This window comes from Mustela erminea, chromosome 1, assembly GCF_009829155.1.
Source record: "Mustela erminea isolate mMusErm1 chromosome 1, mMusErm1.Pri, whole genome shotgun sequence".
Lineage (NCBI taxonomy): Eukaryota > Metazoa > Chordata > Mammalia > Carnivora > Mustelidae > Mustela > Mustela erminea.
The window spans coordinates 101,083,432-101,100,831 of NC_045614.1; the positions used below are offsets into that span (position 1 = coordinate 101,083,432).

Consider the following 17,400-nt stretch of genomic DNA (forward strand, 5'->3'; position numbering starts at 1 on the left):
AGAGCAGGATAATCCCTGAACAACTTTTTAGCTAATGATTTTATCTTTCTCCCTTCTGGCATTTTCTTCGGGCTGCTTCTTAGTGGTTTTCTAGCCTTCTCCCCCCACCCCCACCCCCAGGGCTCCATGTCCCCTACCTGAATGGATGGGTCCTAATTCAGTCTCTTACTAGTACCCTTAGGCTTTTAGGGGGGCCAGTCTTGTGGACCCAGAGGGCTGTGGCCCCCTCCCTATTTTTCACCTCCCTCACCCCAGTACTTGTTTCCATCAGGGCACCCTGACCGCCCAGGGGAAGCTGCTACAGCAGGACACGTTCTATGTGATTGAGCTGGACACAGGCATGCAGTCCCGGACCAAGGAAAGGCGTGTATTCCTCTTTGAACAAATTGTCATCTTCAGTGAACTGCTAAGGAAGGGCTCCCTCACCCCGGGCTACATGTTCAAAAGGAGCATCAAGGTAAGGCTCCCAGTGGGGATAACAGAGCAAAGGACAGAACCAGTCCTGGGAGCTGCTTCCCGAGGACAGAGACGTGGAGTGAGTACGGATTCAGAACCTTGGCAGTCTTCCAGCCAAAGCAGCTGTGGATGCAAAGGTTACATATTTTGAGAGAAAGAGACGGGCTGAATGCAGGCCTTCCGGATCATTCACGTTCTCCTAGGATCATGTCATTCACTCAGAGTCAGAAACCAAAGTATTTAGCGGTTAGATCCAGGACAAAATTTTGGAAATGTCTCCTGAAATAAAAACGTGGAAGAGCCTGCCTTCAGCTCAGGTCATGATCCCAGGGTCCTGGAATCGAGCCCCGCATCTGGCTCTCTGCTCCACGGGGAGCCTGCTTCCTCCTCTCTCTCTCTCTTTCTTTGCCTGCCTCTCTGCCTGCTTGTGATCTCTGCAAATAAATTAAAAAAAAAAAAATCTTTAAAAACGTGGAGGAGCTGTAATATGTTGTTGATTTTCTTTTTAAACCATTTAAGTATGAAAAGACTCAACTTGGCTTCTTCCAGATGAATTACTTGGTCCTGGAGGAGAACGTGGACAATGACCCCTGCAAGTTTGCACTCATGAATAGAGAGACTTCTGAGAGGGTCATTCTGCAAGCCGCCAATGCGGACATCCAGCAGGCCTGGGTGCAGGACATCAATCAAGTCTTAGAAACACAGCGAGACTTCTTAAATGGTAGGTACTGGTCCTGGCTTCTAACAGGGCCAATGTCAGGGAACCCCACACCTCTGAACTTCCTTGGGTCTGGGCTTAACAGTGACTTCATGAGCCCGGATGACATTTTCTATGGATGGTATATTTGTAGTTTTCAGAAACACTTTGTTTAGAATTTTTCTGAACCTGGATATGTCAGTGGAACAGATGGAACATGATAAAGATGCCTCATCTTTCCAAAAGAAGAGCTGTTCTCTTAGAGCCTAGACATAGGGTAGATGCCTTGTGGCCACCATTGCCAGCTGGAAATGATTGTGGCCGAAGTCTGAGTTGGGCACATCCACCTTGTCTTAGGGGCTGACTAGCAGTGTCCTATGTTTTCCCATTTCATGGCTAACGGCTGGTATTTTCACAGATTCTCTGGTGTGATCTAGTGATAACTGGGAATTTGACAGATCAGTGGGAGAGCCTACATAGGTCCTCTTGCTAGCCAGCGTGAGCCCTTTCAAAAGAGAGGTGATCCCTAAACTCTAAATTTCAGTGATATCTCGATACTTCCTAGAGCTCATGATTACACAGAATGTGTAGCTCTCTACGGACCCCGCAGGAGTCCCCTAACTGGTGGTGGGAACTGAAGTGAAATGGTGCTGCTACCTTGTTTATGTTTCTTTATCTCTTTTCATTGCTGGGGTTGTCTCCACGTTGAGCTTGGCATGTGACAGGAAGCGTACGGTTTTAAACTAGTGCTCGTCTCTCAAGTTGATACGCTCAGCAGTCTTTCTGAGCACAAACAGAGCCAGAAGGTGGAGGCAGAATGTCACCAGAAATGAAGTTACCCCAGAGACTTAGCTAGCACATATACCCGTACATATATATACATACACACACCTGCACACATATGCACATGCACAGACTCAGCAAGCACATATATCCATACGTACACACACGTGCACACACATACACAGGTCCAGTGTCGAATGTGTCACCTCTTGCCAGTACTGGAATCTGGACTCCTTCACGTGGCGCAGACAGCCCTTGTTGGGTGTCCAGCAGCAACCTGAATGCTGTGGGGAAAGATTGAAGGTGACATACAAGATGAAGACCACGGGCACGTCATGATGTTTCTCTGGGCTTCTGTTGGCTCATTTTTGCGAAAAGCAGAAACAGTCTGCCCACATTGGCATATGCTCTGGTAGTAGAAGCAGGAAAGCATGGCACAACTCCCTACAATCTCAGTCTAATTGCATGATAAGGGATTTAGCACTTTGTATTTATTTTAAAACATGTAAAAAGAAATTATACAGCAAGATAAACATGAAGCTTCAAAGCAATTTCACACTGTAAGTATGAGAGTATTTTGGGGTCATCCCCTCTGATCCCACAACTGTAGGCAGTTTGATGAAAAAAAAACCTTTGTGATCTCTAGGGCTCTTTCTCATTCTAAAAAGTCTAAAATAAAACACCAGCCCACCCCTGAGAGGTAGCAATAGAAGTCGTATATAGTTTACAGTTTCTGAATGTAGAACTTTGAATTAACACCTGTGTTGATAAAATTTATGTAGAAGGTGCACATATATAAAATACATGGATCAAATTACATCTAGTGGTTAAGAATTTATGATAGAGGGGCGCCTGGATGGCTCAGTGGGTTAAAGCCTCTGCCTTGGGCTCAGGTCATGGTCTCAGGGTCCTGGGATCGAGCCCCGCATCGGGCTCTCTGCTCGGCGGGGAGCCTGCTTCTTCCCTCTCTCTCTGCCTGCCTCTCTGCCTACTTGTGATCTCTCTCTATCAAATAAATAAATAAAATATTTATTAAAAAAAAAGAATTTCTGATAGATTCTAAGCTGGAATGAGATTTTTAAGTTTATCAATTCAGTACAAAAGACAAATAAAAAAAAACTGAAACCAGCAATAATGGAAGTAACAACAATGGCCCACACATGGAGTCCTTTGTCAGAGCCAGGCACAATGCTAAGCATGTATTCACATGTATCATCACAGTTCATCCTCAGGTCACATGGAAGTGTGAGTCCTATTATCCTGTATTTTTCAGGTGAGAGAAAGGATTCAGGAAGGTTAATAAACTTGTCCAAGATCACAAAAATAGTAGGTGATAGAAGAAGGACTTGAACCGAGAGCTATATAACTTAAAATTAGGCTTTTAACCACGAATTACCATATAGTCAGTGGTGGTAGGAATACACATTTATCTATGACCTCCCCAGCAAACAAAGCAAAGAAAGAAACAGGATCAGGCATAAGATGCTATAGATCAGGCAGAAACGAACCCTTCCAGGAGATCCATAGCTTCCCTGATCCTAAGACCTGAGTAATGCAGACTGAACAAGTGGAAGTGGAAGCAGATATAAGGCTGTCTGTGTAGCTCATTTAAAAAGCCATATTTTAAAAAAATAATTTAAAAAGCTAAAAAAATAAAAAGCCATATTATTTTGAAATACTTCAGCGCATTTATTGTATCTATAAACAGGTAATACCCCAGTTCCATGTGATAGGTACTAATTCATATAGTCAGGTTGATAAGGCCTGCTTCAAAACTCTTTGCCATCTACTTAAAGCTTGGAACTGCATTTCTTTGGGTGTAGTCCATGGTCCAGACTTTTACATGGTTCCAAGAGACCTTTCTCTTAATTATAGTGTGTATTAGAGCTATTGCTGAACTAGATTATCAATACTTAAATATTTAATGTCTACAGAATACTCTCCAGGGAGAAAGGCTGAGCTCTGGCAGGAGTCTGATACTTTGACACGTTCAAGGGGTAAGGCTGTGATGACAGAGTGGAGCCAGCCTTTTGCTCACAGGGACATGTGCGGGCATCGCAAGGCCAATATTTCCCTCCTGAGACCTCAGAGAGGAAGAAGGGTGGCCCTGTATTGGGTCCTACTGAAGGACATACTTAATCACTGTAGAAATGTCCCTATAATTGAAGGCCCCAGCTGTTAACCCACTTAAATATTTGTTACAGAGAATCCTGATAAAAATAATGAAAGTAGGGGCGCCTGGGTGACTCAGTGGGTTAAAGCCTCTGCCTTCTGCTCAGGTCATGATCCCAGGGTCCTGGGATCGAGCCCTGCATCGGGCTCTCTGCTCAGCAGGGAGCCTACTTCCCCCCTCTCTCTCTGTCTGCCTCTCTGCCTACTTGTGATCTCTCTCTGTCAAATAAATAAATAAAAATCTTTATTTTAAAAAAATGACAAAAGTGGGCCAGCCCTTGAAGTCATTATTACAGAGTTTGACCTGTATGCCTTTTACCTGGCTATCCCTCTTTAGTACTCAGGCCTTGGAACTTTCTTATCTGAAACTTTAAAACAAGGCTCACAACTTTCCTCTGTCTCCTGAACTCCACTGACTGCCATCTACCAGTCTCCGAATTGGAGTGACCCTCAGCTCTTGCCTCCTTCTTGTACCAACGCTGTGGCAGAGTCTCATCTCCCTCCGGAACACGTGCCACCCCATAGCCATTCTACATTCTCGCTGGCTCTGCTCTGCTTGGATCTCACTGGTCACTATCTCAAGGTTTCTGAATCAGCCCCTTCAATCCCTCTTCCCAGCTGCCATGAGGTTAATGTTCTTTGGATGTGGCTCTGGTGAGAGAATTTAGAATGTTCAGGTTCATTGTATCCAATCACTTTTTGTGATCTTCAGAATTAGACCCAGACTCGTTAGCCTAGCTTTGTTGATCTTTCAGCCATGGTACCCATAACCTCCTTTTCCTGTCTCATCTCCTCTTCCTCCATGGAGACGCATGGCCTGCAGGTCCTTTGACTCCATCCAGTTCCCCAGACACACTTCACACTTGCCTATATCCTGCAGAGTCTGAAGCATGTCACCACCCCTCCCACGGGCCCCTACACGCACACACACCCACACACATGCACACACACAAAGCCTTTGTTGCTGCTTTTGCACAACACTGTGCACCTCACATAGGGCATCACTTCGTGTCTGCATTTCCCTTTTTAAGGTAGCTTTCTTAGTTCTCACAGGAGATTATAAGTTCCTTAAAAACAAGGTTAGTGTCTTCCTCAGTAACACCACAATGCCTGGCACAAAGCCTGTGTGTAATAAGCTTCCAAATCCTTGTGGGATTCCCGGAGCTTAGAGTAACCATCCGCTCTTACCCTGCAGCCCTACAGTCACCCATTGAGTACCAGCGGAAAGAAAGGAGCACGGCCGTGATGAGGTCCCAGCCATCCAGGGTTCCCCAAGCCAGCCCCAGGCCCTACTCCTCTGTCCCCACGGGCTCTGAGAAGCCCCCAAAGGGCTCCAGCTATAACCCACCTCTGCCACCCCTGAAGATATCTACCTCCAATGGCAGTCCAGGGTTTGACTACCACCAGCCTGGGGACAAGTTCGAGGCCAGCAAGGTAAGTGACAGCCCTGCACCCCCACCCTCACCACTCTGAGGGCATAGCCTCCAAGCTCCCTTGAGGAAGTAGCTTCTTTTTATGCTGCTCTTTTGACCAGAAGCACCCACCAAATACAGCCAAGGCTCAATTATTTCTCTTTCTTCCCCTGCCAATTGAGTGAGCTAGACCAGTTCCCTCTGCTCAGATACTCTGTGTTGAAGGACTGTTGTCATCTGCAGAAACTCTGCAAATATAAGGTAATATTGTAGTGGCAATTTTGACTTCTACCAAATAGAGTAGTTGTTGTTTGAATTACTGAAAGTGACAACTCTAGTGTTTGACATCTTAAAGAGATCACTCTTTCTAATGACGAGCTGCTGAAGTGAGCTCACGGTCATCCACCATCCACTGGCTGATGCAGCAAGGGGAGATTGCTCGTCTGTGTGTGAATGGGAACAGCAGACTTGGATGAGACATTATTCACAGATAATCCACAATTCAAACATCACCATGGCAGCAGCATAGAATTAACTGTAGACCCAGTCTGCACAGCTGTTTTGACCTTACCAAGTGGTAGGTGTGAGAATAAGTGGGAAAGGTGTTAGATTAGGAATTCAGGCAATCTGGTTCCATTCCAAATTCTGCAGCTCACTTGTTCTAGAGCCTTAGCAAGTTCATTAATCTCATTAGGCCCCAGTTGCCTGTAGAACTTAATGGATCTGTGAATAGGAAGATTTTTTTTCCACTTACATGTTCTGGTTTTATTTTTTGTTTTATTTGCTCTATCCAAATTATTAGATGATACTGAGTTTTTAATTAACTGTTAATAAAAACTACCATAAGTTTTTTTTTTAAATCAACTGTTAATGTCTAAGTTCAATTCTGCATTAGAATTACTGTACTGACCTATTTCATCACATTACCTAGAAATGATTTTCTACATTAAAAACCCCTTGTGGGGCGCCTGGGTGGCTCAGTGGATTAAGCCACTGCCTTCGGCTCAGGTCATGATCTCAGTGTCCTGGGATCGAGCCCCGCATCGGGCTCTCTGCTCAGCAGGGAGCCTGCTTCCCCCTCTGTCTCTGCCTGCCTCTCTGCCTACTTGTGATCTCTCTCTCTGTCAAATAAAATAAATAAAATCTTTAAAAAAAAATAAAAAATAAAAAAAAATAAAAACCCCCTGTGGGTGCCTGGGTGGCTCAGTGGTTTAAGCCTCTGCCTTTGGCTCAGATCATGATCTCAGGGTCCTGGGATTGAGCTCTGCATCAGGCTCTCTGCTCAGCAGGGAGCCTGCTTCCCCTACTCTCTCTCTCTGCCTGCCTCTCTGCCTACTTGTGATCTCGATCTCTCTGTCAAATAGATAAGTAAAATCTTAAAAAAAAAAAACAAAAACCAACCTTTTGAGTTAACTGAAGCCATGTTGGCCTTTTGTCAAACTTACTGAGGAATTTCTTTTCTGATCATGTTGTGTGAGGTAGCCAGATTACTAGGAGCTACAGGACAAGATTCAGCTTTTCTGGTGTACTCATACGAAAAGTCCTCAGAGGCAGGTCCTCTTGTATTAATGAATACAGGTGGGACCAGAGTTTTGTTCCCACTCGGGTTGGGTCAGGGTAGGTCATGGTCTTACCTTTGAATTGGGCAAATGTCTCATTGTTAGTCCTGCTTCAAAGAAGATCAGAATGTAGCATAAGACCAATGCTTTTTCAAAAGGAAGAAAAAATGTTTCGAAGGGTCTGTCTGCTTTCTCCTGGGGGGTTGTGACCCTGACATGACCTTTGCCCCAGCGTCATTCTGCCCAGGCGCTTGTGTGTATTTGTGCCTGTGCCACACTCTTCCATGCATTAGAGGATGCTGGTGGGAAGGTTGCATGCTAGGGAGGCTTCCAGGTGGAAGGTGTTTATGCCTTTCCCTAGGCTAGACAATTCTCTGCTTATTCACCCTAGATTATAATATTATATGCAACATTGTTATAAAAAATAGATATTCAACGCATGTTTATCGATTTCATTTTGTCACTTAAAATAATCTTCTGTCTGCTGTTTACCCTGATGGTGGAGGGTTAGCCTTTAACCACACAGTGGGATGTGAACCGGCCTCCTCGTGTCCGTGTCCCTCTTGCCCTTGTCTCCTAGCAGGGTGACCTGGGAGGCTGCAATGGGACCTCATCCATGGCTGTGATCAAAGATTACTATGCACTGAAGGAGAACGAAATCTGTGTGAGCCAAGGTGAGGTGGTCCAGGTCCTCGCCGTCAACCAGCAGAGCATGTGCCTGGTGTACCAGCCCGCCAGCGACCGCTCCCCTGCGGCAGAGGGCTGGGTCCCGGGCAGCGTCCTGGCGCCCCTCCCCAAAGCCACAGCAGCCACAGAAAATAGTGACGGAAGCATCAAGTAAGTGCCTCGTTGGCTTCCCTGGGAGAGGAGTGTGTGGATTAAAAAACCAAAACCAAACAAAGAACACAAAAAATGCAAACACATGCTAGGGAATTCCTGCTGCTTATTCTCGACAGTGCCACTGGAACCAATGTTTGAGCGCTGGAGCCACACGCAGCATGGGGCAGCCAGGCTGGATTGTTCTGGGCTTTTGTTGTTGTTGTTGTTGTTGTTGTTGACAGTAGTGGCTGTGGGTTTTTTTGTTTTTTGGTTTTTTCCTTTTTGTTTATAATTTTCTGTTCGTTTTTTTCCTCCCCTCCCCCATTAAGAAAAGAACCCTACTGAAACCCTAGATGACAAAAGGCATGCCTTCCGTTGCTCCATTTGACCCACCACAGGATTCACTGGACTGGACTTTATTTATATTGTATTAAGTTACCGATATATATATATATATATATTTTTTTTTTTTGATTGACACCAAAAAATTACCTTAGCACGAATGCCAGACCTATATAGGTCAGAGGCCTGCTGCTTCTCCCAGGAGAGAGGGAACTTTTTGGTTGTCTGTGGCAATTCCTCTGTACAGATTGTAACTTTTTTTTTTTTTAATTTCTCCCCTCCCCTGTCACTTTAATATATGTTCATGGTAATTTGTAAGATATTTCTTTTCCTTATTTTGGTTGCGAAGACCCTTCTGAACACATTCCTGTATAAAGTATTTTGCACTATTTAAAGAACCCCATATGGATGAAGTCAGGTTGTGCAATATAAATGGAGAGTCACAATGTTCATCATTGTACCTGTAATGTAACTAATAATTTTAAATGTACTATTTTAAATATGTAAAATAAATTTTCACCATGAGCATGTTTTAATGAGGCTAAAGACTAGTTGACCCTTTTTCCCCTATTTTACTATTCTGTGACTTTTTAATGTGCAAACTATTCTTTTTTTTTTTTCTTTTCTGTATTTTAGGGATCGGTTGAATGCATTGGCAGTGTTTTCCTACACAGAAAGGGCTTTAGTTACTAAAGCTCCAATATTAGCCTTCCCTTCAAGAGCCCCTATAATATCTCTGTCTCTACCTCTGAGATGTAGAATGGTACAGAATGGTACAGATGGGATTCCATCTGGCTGGGCACCTTTGAGGTGCTGATGTAATGATTGGGGTATGAGGCTGTGCTTGGCTTGCACCCCCTGTTTCCCGTGCTGTCTGGCCATCCATGGCAGAGGTGGAAGGAATTCTCCACCAGAGAGCTGAACAGGGGCACCAAAGGAATAGTGCTTCTTTGGCCCTTTCTCTAGCTCTGGCGAGAGGTGACCAACCTCACCCTGGCCTTTCTAAGTAATGACAGGCCCAGACTGATATCAGTGGTGGCCTCTAAGGCACAATAGGCCTAAGTCCTTTTATTCTAAAGACATTTGCTTTTGGTACCTTTTAAGGAGCTTTGGAAATAAAGGCCCTTCAAAGCATTGAAATTCTTATTAGTCAATCACCTGGTAACTACAGAGCTAACCTGTTGTGATTTGTGACCTAATTATGTAGGCACTCAGCTCTTCCTCCTCACTTTTGTGTCTTTTGGCCACTTTTTCATACCTTCCATGGGAGGGAAGGTAGAAGGGATGTCAGGCTGGGCAAAAGAGAACAGATCCAAACACGAATGGGTCATTCCGGTTCCTTGTCAACCCCTCTTGCACAAGGGTTGGTGGGAGTGGAGCAGAGGCACAGACTTGGAGTGGTCATCAGTATTTATCAGTGAAGGACACTTAACTGCACCCTCCCCAGGGCCTACTAGGACCACAAGAGTCAGAATTGGTTGTGATGCCTCCAGCATAAATGTCACTGAAACCCTGTTTCCACATCAGTTCCTGGGCCTGTGGCCAAGAAATGGAAGCACCCCAAACCATGATGACGACTTCTTCTGGGAAGAATATGGAATTGAGCCTGCCCTACCACTTATACTACCCTGAGTCTTTCTTCTGAACATTATTTGTAACATTTCTAGTTTCTCATCAAGCATACCGAATGACCCAGAGGGTTGTTAATAAACGTAGGAACGCGCCCCAGATTTACACACGCACTCACTGTCTGTCCACCCTAGGAGTCTTTGCAGCATGGACCTCCCTGACTCAAGGTGTTCCCAGACTGAGTCAGGGATGTAAATTTTGGGGGTAAAGATATGAGGTGAATGTCTGAAGTTAACAGTGATATTGTCTAAAGTCAGTTTCCAGGACTGGTTCTCACTCAGGTATAACAACTGAAGGGAGTTGCTGGTATGCTAGGGAGCCTGCCTGTTCAGGAGGTTCAAGAGAAGGTCTGGCCAAGAGATCCTTGCTTTCTGATGGAGTCCCCTTACCCCCAAAATATGAGAACATGACTATTATTGGCCTTTCCTATTCAGAAAGGTGATCATTGAACATGTGTGTTAGTGATAAATATTTTGGAAGCTCTTCGGCACATCCTAAAATTCCTGAAATATTAGAACATTCTCCTTCCTCCTAAGTCTTATGTGTGTGTTTCTCCCCCCACCCTGTGCCCCTTTCCCCTAATGAAAGCTCTTTCATCAGGCTCTGTCTGCAAAGACCTAAATTTGACAAGGAGACACTGAAGGGAGGCCAACCTCACTTATTCCTGACAATGATAGTCTTTCATCCAAATTCTGTGACCACTCCTGAAATTTATAATGTCTTCCCAGGATCATTAATGCTGTTTGTGACTTGGCTTTTGACGTCTTTGTTTTTGAGTCCTGACACACGTGGAACTTGAAAGCTCTGCTATGAGCTTGTCTTTACATGTCTGTGAAGTAGCTTCCAGACCCCTTAGTGGGAAGGAAGAAGTTAGGGTATTGCTGCCCCCACCACCCTGAGAGCACATAATGGGTCTTCTCCCAACAGGAAAACTCTAGGACCTCTTAGTGCTTGACAGAGCTCTTTATTCACAAACACCTGAGTGACAAGGAAGATATAGACCAAGAAAAACCCTTCATCCTAAAATAATCAGATAAATGAGTTGTGTTCTACTATGTATTAAGTCAAATGCTCTAGAAAAAAAAAAAATCCTCTCTGTACTACAGTGTTTGGGAATAGCCACAGCCCAAATATAAATAATGAGATGAAAACCTCAAAATCATCCTTTTAGGTCTTTCTTTCTGGTCCTGGGAAAGTACCAATAGCTTATGCACTATAAAATCTACTTCTCTTATGTTTTCTGTTTTACCCACCATTCCCCCCCAATCACATTCTTCCACCCTACACCATACTGCTCAGGAAGAGAATTCCTCAGTCCTCTAAGGCTTCTTCAGTATGATATAAAAACTTTCCTTGGTAGAGTTTAATAACCCAGTACTCATATTTTCCTCAAGTGCTGCAGCCAACCTTGCACATCTCTCAGGAGGAGTCAGAGCTCATCCTCACTCACTGCCTAGCGGAGGCAAGATCAACTACCAGCCACCACAGGAGCTGGCATGCGGGTTTGGGGCCTCTGAAGCTGGGGCTTGACTGGAGCACCTCACCTACTGACTCACCCAAGGGTGGCAAGCCCACCCACCACCTCACTCTGCCCTGACCTGCCATTTTGATTGGTGCATTTTTTGGTACAACAGGAAGTCATGTTCATGGCATACTCTACGAATGAGAAAGCGGGCGGAAGTGGAGCACACGGGTAAAAATGAAGCCACAGGGCCTCGTAAACCCAAGGATATTCTGGGCAACAAAGTCTCTGTTAAAGTGAGTAAGGTCTTCCAGAGCTGTGTCCCAGCTCTCACCTAGTCCCACCCTGCAGCATCTCACAAGGCAATTTGGGTGGATGGGGTTTTTTCTTTCCCAGCGTGGGGACCAGAGGGGATGTAGTTTAGCAGGATTTTGCATGCAAGATCAATTTATTTTTGGTTTTTTATTTCTCCTGGCAACTTTGATTCAAATAAGTAAGTATCTTTTTTTTCTTTTATATCTTTCTCTTTATACTGTGCACATGTTTTATAACAAATTATCTGCAGTGTTATTGTTGTAAAAAATGCAAGATGCTGGACTCATACTAAAGTTCTCAAAGCTGCCTATTCAGTATCCTAGGTTTGAAAATAGATGCAGGGGAAGGAGATTAGGGGTATGTGCCAAACCTCCAACCCTGAGAAGTCTGAGGTTTGTAATTTAAGGGCCACTGTGGCCTTGGTAAAGTTTCATTTCTTTTCCCCAGAATTCAGACAACATCATTTTCAGGCCTATACAGGGGCAGGGAAGGGGAGGCACATCAGCAAAGCCCAAGTTACTGATTTGTAATAATCCACCTCTTGCTGTGAACCCACTGATTATAAGCTTCAGCAGGCCCTTGTTGTGCTCCCCCTCCCCCAAATCTTGAAGTGATGTGATCTGTTTTCTTTACATTGGGCCCTCTGAAAAGATCTGACTCTGGACAATGGGAATCAGACTGCTGATGCTGAACAGCTTTATAATGTGTGATTCTCCACCTGGCACCTTTTCCCCTTCTTGGGCAAAATAAAGAACGTCCTTCTTGGGGAAAAGAAATTCTATTCCCTCCCTCACTCTCCTCGGGGAAACCCAACCTCACGGAAGACAAGAGTTTAAATTCTTCAACGCTCATGCTTCATGTGCTTGCCTCTTCCACTGCTGTTTCCCGTGAGATGCGTGGCGGCACAGGATCCCAGCCTACTCTCCCACGCCCGCCCCTGAAAAGAGCATGCTGCCACCCCTCGGTGATCAGCACCCCCACCTTAGAAGCACCTGGTTTTTTTCTCAGCCCAATATTCCATTGCTCGTGCCTTTCTGAAGTTCTCCTCACGCTCTAGCAAAAGCTGCCTGTGTTCTAACTATGTTCTCTTTCTTCCCCCTCCTCATGCTGCCCTTCAAGGAGACGAACAGTTCCGAGGAGTCAGAGTGTGATGATCTTGACCCTAATACTAGCATGGAGGTAGAAGCAGCTATTGTTGTCCTATTTGCTATAATGATTGTCTTTTTAAATGTGTTCTCTAACAGTGATCTTGTTGAAGTGACCGGTCAGTCAAGGATAAATGGTGATGGGGGAACATCTCTGGGTGTCCCCGCCCAACCTAAAAACAAAAACAAAAAATACATTGATTCAGCTCAATTTTTGTAGAAAACTTGACCTAGTTTTTTTTTTTTTTTTTTAAAGTAAAACTTCTGGCTCTCCTGAATGCTTGCTTAATATTTCCTTCTTTGGTGGGTATGGCTTTGTGTAGAAAATATCCAACATCATTATTGGAAACTTAGAGCACTTTTTCCCCCTGTGGAAAATGGCCTTATGAGGAGTGGCAGATTGCCTGCTGAAGGACAAGAACTCTTTTAGTTTCTCCTTCTTTTATTTCTCCTTCCTCTCTCTTCCCTCTTTTACTTTCCCCTTTATCCTCTTCATCTGGCTCTTCCACTAGAACCTATTCCTCCCTTGAGGCTCCAGCAAAATCACGGAGTAGGTGTGGTCTGGTGGGTAACCTGCTCCCTAGTTACTGGGTATGGCTGGCTGAGAGCAAATGAGTGATTGTAGCAGCCCCAGGACCCGCCTCTGCCCGGCCCCAGAGCTCCTGGACAGTGCCTGTCCACTAGGAAGTAAAAATAGCCCTGGGAAAGGCCTCCCTTCTGTAACCTTAGCAGCGATCTCTCTAGAGATGGGGAGACTAAAACATTGTCAGAGGCCTTTCTTGTACTGTAGGGCTCCAGGGTATGGGATTGGAACCAATACTCCACCAAGAACATGAAATCAACTTCCAGCCCCTTTTTGACTAGAAACAATCTTAAGTTAGAGAAGTGGGACTCCTACATGGCTTGCCACTGAGGGATAACCCTCATAAATTTATTAACCCTAGACGATTAGAGCAAACACGAGCCTGGCTTTCCCTGCCATTTTGTCTTTCAGAGTAAATGGAAATGTTTTTCTCCAAATCTGTGTTCTATTCACCAGGAATGGATAAAAATTTAGAGATTTCCTCTGAGTACAAAATAAGTATTTTTAAAAGTCTTTTCCTTTTTAGAGACCTAAGCTTTTCACTTAACTGGATGGACTTTTATTATTCTTACTCTAATTTGACCTAATCCCACCACCATATAAAGTCAACCACCAGAAAACCAGAGAAAAACCATTCTGCCTGAAAAGGAGTAAGGCAGCTATGGAAGATGCCAGTTGCTTTGAATCAGGTCAGAGCCAGTGGTTAAAAGTAGGTATTCTGCCAGGATACGGTGGTTGCCTATGGATGTGGGTATTGCCACAGAGCTAAATTCAGCGGTGTGTGTCAGTGCCCTACCATGGGTGGAAGTCGGTCTGGCACTCATAGCCTAAATGTATCTTAGAGAATGAGGAAGCCAGGGGAAGTTTCTGGCTCTGCTTTCCCTGTGTTTCCTCAGATAGGCACCAGCTCCCATGGAGCCCACATCTATCAGCTTGTAGACCCCTGGTGATGCCTGTCCCTCCAAGTCTAAGCTTTGCTGGCCTGTATCACAGATGTCATCAGCAAGCAGAGGCAGTCCAGACACAGGGAGGGACAAGCCAGGTATTTGTGATCCAGAAGGCAACTTGGGACCTTTTTCAGCTCAGGTGGAGTAGGGAGAGAAAGTGCCTTTCCCACCCTGCTCTTTAGTGCAAGAAGTGGGCCCAGAGCCTCTTGGGGCCAGGTGAGTAAGCAAGAGGAGAAAGTTAACTGATGTAATCAGATATTCCATTCTATGCTTAGATAAGCAAACACACACACACACACACACACACACACACACACACACGTACACATGCATTAGTTCTGCTTTGTGAATTGAACACATTTCTAAGGTTCTTATTCATCCCAGGCTTTCAGCCCTTTGCATAGACTGAGTGCAGTGGGTCCCAGGGAGGCGTTTTGGGATGCATAAGCAAAAGCAATAGGATGTTCATGCTGAATGGAGGAAAGCCATGAGTTGTGTTGATGAATGTCTGGAAAGTTTTCAAACACAATACTTGAGGCAGACATTTCAGTTAACTGGCACTGTAGAGAGGGCATGTGGTTAGAAACGAGCCAAATATTCTGGTCAGTTTCTGTAGGAGGTGTGCATGAGCCCTTGACTATTCCATACGGATCCTTTCAGGTGCCAGTGAGCTCTTGGGCAGTGTACAGCTGTGTTCAAGTTAACTCAGCACAAAGCAGGTGCTGAGGGAGCGCAGGCATCTTGGCACTGCTAGCTCAGAATTCTCAGACACAAAAAACAACTGAGACATAGAAAGTCAGCCTCTTCAACAGGAGTTGAGAATTTTCCCACAGGATAGGTAAGCAGACGTCATTGCGATGTTCATTGCAGAGGAGGAAAATGGCCAGGGGTGCAAGAAAGAGAGCGGTTCCTTAAAGACCTGGCTTGAGAGGCAGGTGGGCCTCTTGAAGGCCTCTGGCTGCTCACTGATCATTTGGGGCATCATTAACCAGGCCCAGCCTGGCCCCCAACCTCACTCTTATCTTCTGAACCTGAGCACTGTGATGTGCATTGTCTGGCTGCTGACAGTCCTGTGCCCTGGGGAGCTGTCCTGCTCCCCCGCAAACATACACCATGGCCTGTGCCCTGAAGCCCTGTCCTCGGCCCCAGCCACCACGCCGGCCCCTGCAGCCAGCGCACTGCTCCACACTAGGTCTCTGGGCGCGAAGTCCGGCCCTCTCCACTGCTTGAACTGCCGCCTGCGTGTTGATTCCCACCCGAGCTGTGTTTAGGCTCTTTCTCCTGCCTCCACACATCTGTCACTACCAAATTCACTACTTTTCTTTTCTTTTTCTCAATTGGTGGACTGAAGGGTCCCTTTAAGGAGCAGTTTCCTTGCATCTTTGCTTACAGACCAGCTGCTTGCTACCCTCAGGCTTGGCTTATGTCCCACCATACCATTTCACAGAGGTTTCTAGACTTCTCCTTGAAAGCTACTGAAGAGGGAGGTGAAGCACCCCGAATCCTAGGAATCTGATTTCCAAGGCTTCCCAAGAACTCCGAGCACATTGTAGAAGGAGGCAGTTCTCTTCTACTGTACCAGGCTTTGTTTTCCCCTCTGGAGAAACGCTTGTGAAGAGTCTCAGGTAGAGCCCCCGTGCCCCTCTCCTGGCATGCCAGCTGCTGCACAATTGGCTCCCCGTCTGCAGATCCTCTCATGGTCTGGCACCCCCTTTCTCCTGTTGACCCATGACCACACCTCAGAGAGAACTAGTCTGGAAATGGCACGGGTCTGTGCGTTGTTCACCTTACTTTATCTTGCGCCAATTACACGTTGGAGGCTGGTGGAGAAGAGGATACTATATATATAAGAGAAACTTTTCTACCTGGAAGAAGAATCCAGTCAGGCTGAAAATCAAACTCTGGGCTGTTTGGGAAACCAGTTAATATTAATTCATTTTTTCCAGTACAGCTTAGACTGCTGACTGCCTTTTCTTGATGAGGTGTGACAGTGGGCTAGCATCACACGCCTACCTGCCAGCTTCTCAGGCCTGCCCCTGCTCCAGTGTCTGCACAGACCCCCAGGTGGGAGCCAGGGCTCCAGGGTTCAGGCTTCATATCCACCTTCTGAGCCAGTGCTCTCCTCTGAGAAGTCTGGATCCTCCCTAAGCTGTCCTGGATTTCTCGTAGGACCCAGCAAGGCGGGTTCCCACACCTCTGCCATCTCAGAAAACTGTCTTGAGGACTGCATTGAGATGGGGTTTTATACCTGCCCTCCAGCCCCAGAACTGCCACGCGCCTACATTGTGAGCTGGAGGAGAAAGTCCTTGACCAGCCTTCCTGACTTGGGCCTTCATCTTCAGGGATAAGGTTTCTCCGTCCAGCTTTTATGTCAAGCCTAATTAAATAAATGCATCTTAGTTTTAAGACAAAAGCCCAATGCCACTTTTAGCAGAGAACATCAATCCATCAAAATAAGAGGTGGTCACGATTCCAAAAATGCTCCATCTCTGCCCCAGTCATTTAACAAGGAGCCGGGCTCATCCACGATGCAGACTAAATCCAGACCTTACCCTCGGTCATTATGCCAACTGCAAGACAGCTCAGGGTGTTCCTTTCTGCCTAAGAACAGGGTTGGGGTCTTGTGGGAGAGCATTCTGAGAGATTAGAGATTGAGAAAGCACTTGGAAAGACAAAGCTACATTGGAAGGAAATTTCCAGTCAGGCTAAGGATCGTAGACATTCAGAGTGGAGAGAAACTTAGAAACCATCAGTTAACCCTCCCCCCATTTATTTATATACTATTTTTTCAATTGTGGTAAAACCTACACAACATAAAATTTACTACTTTAACCATTTTTTTAAATACTTATTGATAGGGAGAGAGAGAGATCACAAGGAGGCAGAGAGGCAGGCAGAGAAAGAGGGGGAAGCAGGCTCCCTACTGAACAGAGAGCCCGATGTGGGGCTCAATCTCATGACCCTGAGATCATGACCTGAGCCGAAGGCAGAGGCTTAACCCACTGAGCCACCCAGGTGCCCCTGTTTTAACCCCCCCCCTTTTTTTTAAGATTTTATTTATTTATTTATTTGACAGAGA

General features: G+C 45.5%; 1 protein-coding gene across 22 annotated transcripts in view; it reads left to right on the plus strand.

Annotated features, from left to right (window-relative positions):
* The window catches only part of KALRN (kalirin RhoGEF kinase), a 659,050-nt gene that overhangs the window by 607,079 nt on the left and 34,571 nt on the right, over positions 1-17,400 (plus strand). For 9 of the 22 annotated variants that reach the window (XM_032335453.1, XM_032335524.1, XM_032335461.1 and 6 more), the window contains 6 exons: positions 272-457; positions 1,006-1,177; positions 5,304-5,542; positions 7,660-7,916; positions 11,504-11,627; positions 12,766-12,825. In XM_032335453.1, the coding sequence (XP_032191344.1) occupies positions 272-457; positions 1,006-1,177; positions 5,304-5,542; positions 7,660-7,916; positions 11,504-11,627; positions 12,766-12,825 (1,038 nt within the window). Of the gene's footprint in view, positions 1-271; positions 458-1,005; positions 1,178-5,303; positions 5,543-7,659; positions 8,181-8,227; positions 9,975-11,503; positions 11,628-12,765; positions 12,826-17,400 lie in introns of those variants that run through there. The other 13 variants (XM_032335552.1, XM_032335541.1, XM_032335559.1 and 10 more) reach the window with 5 other exon arrangements.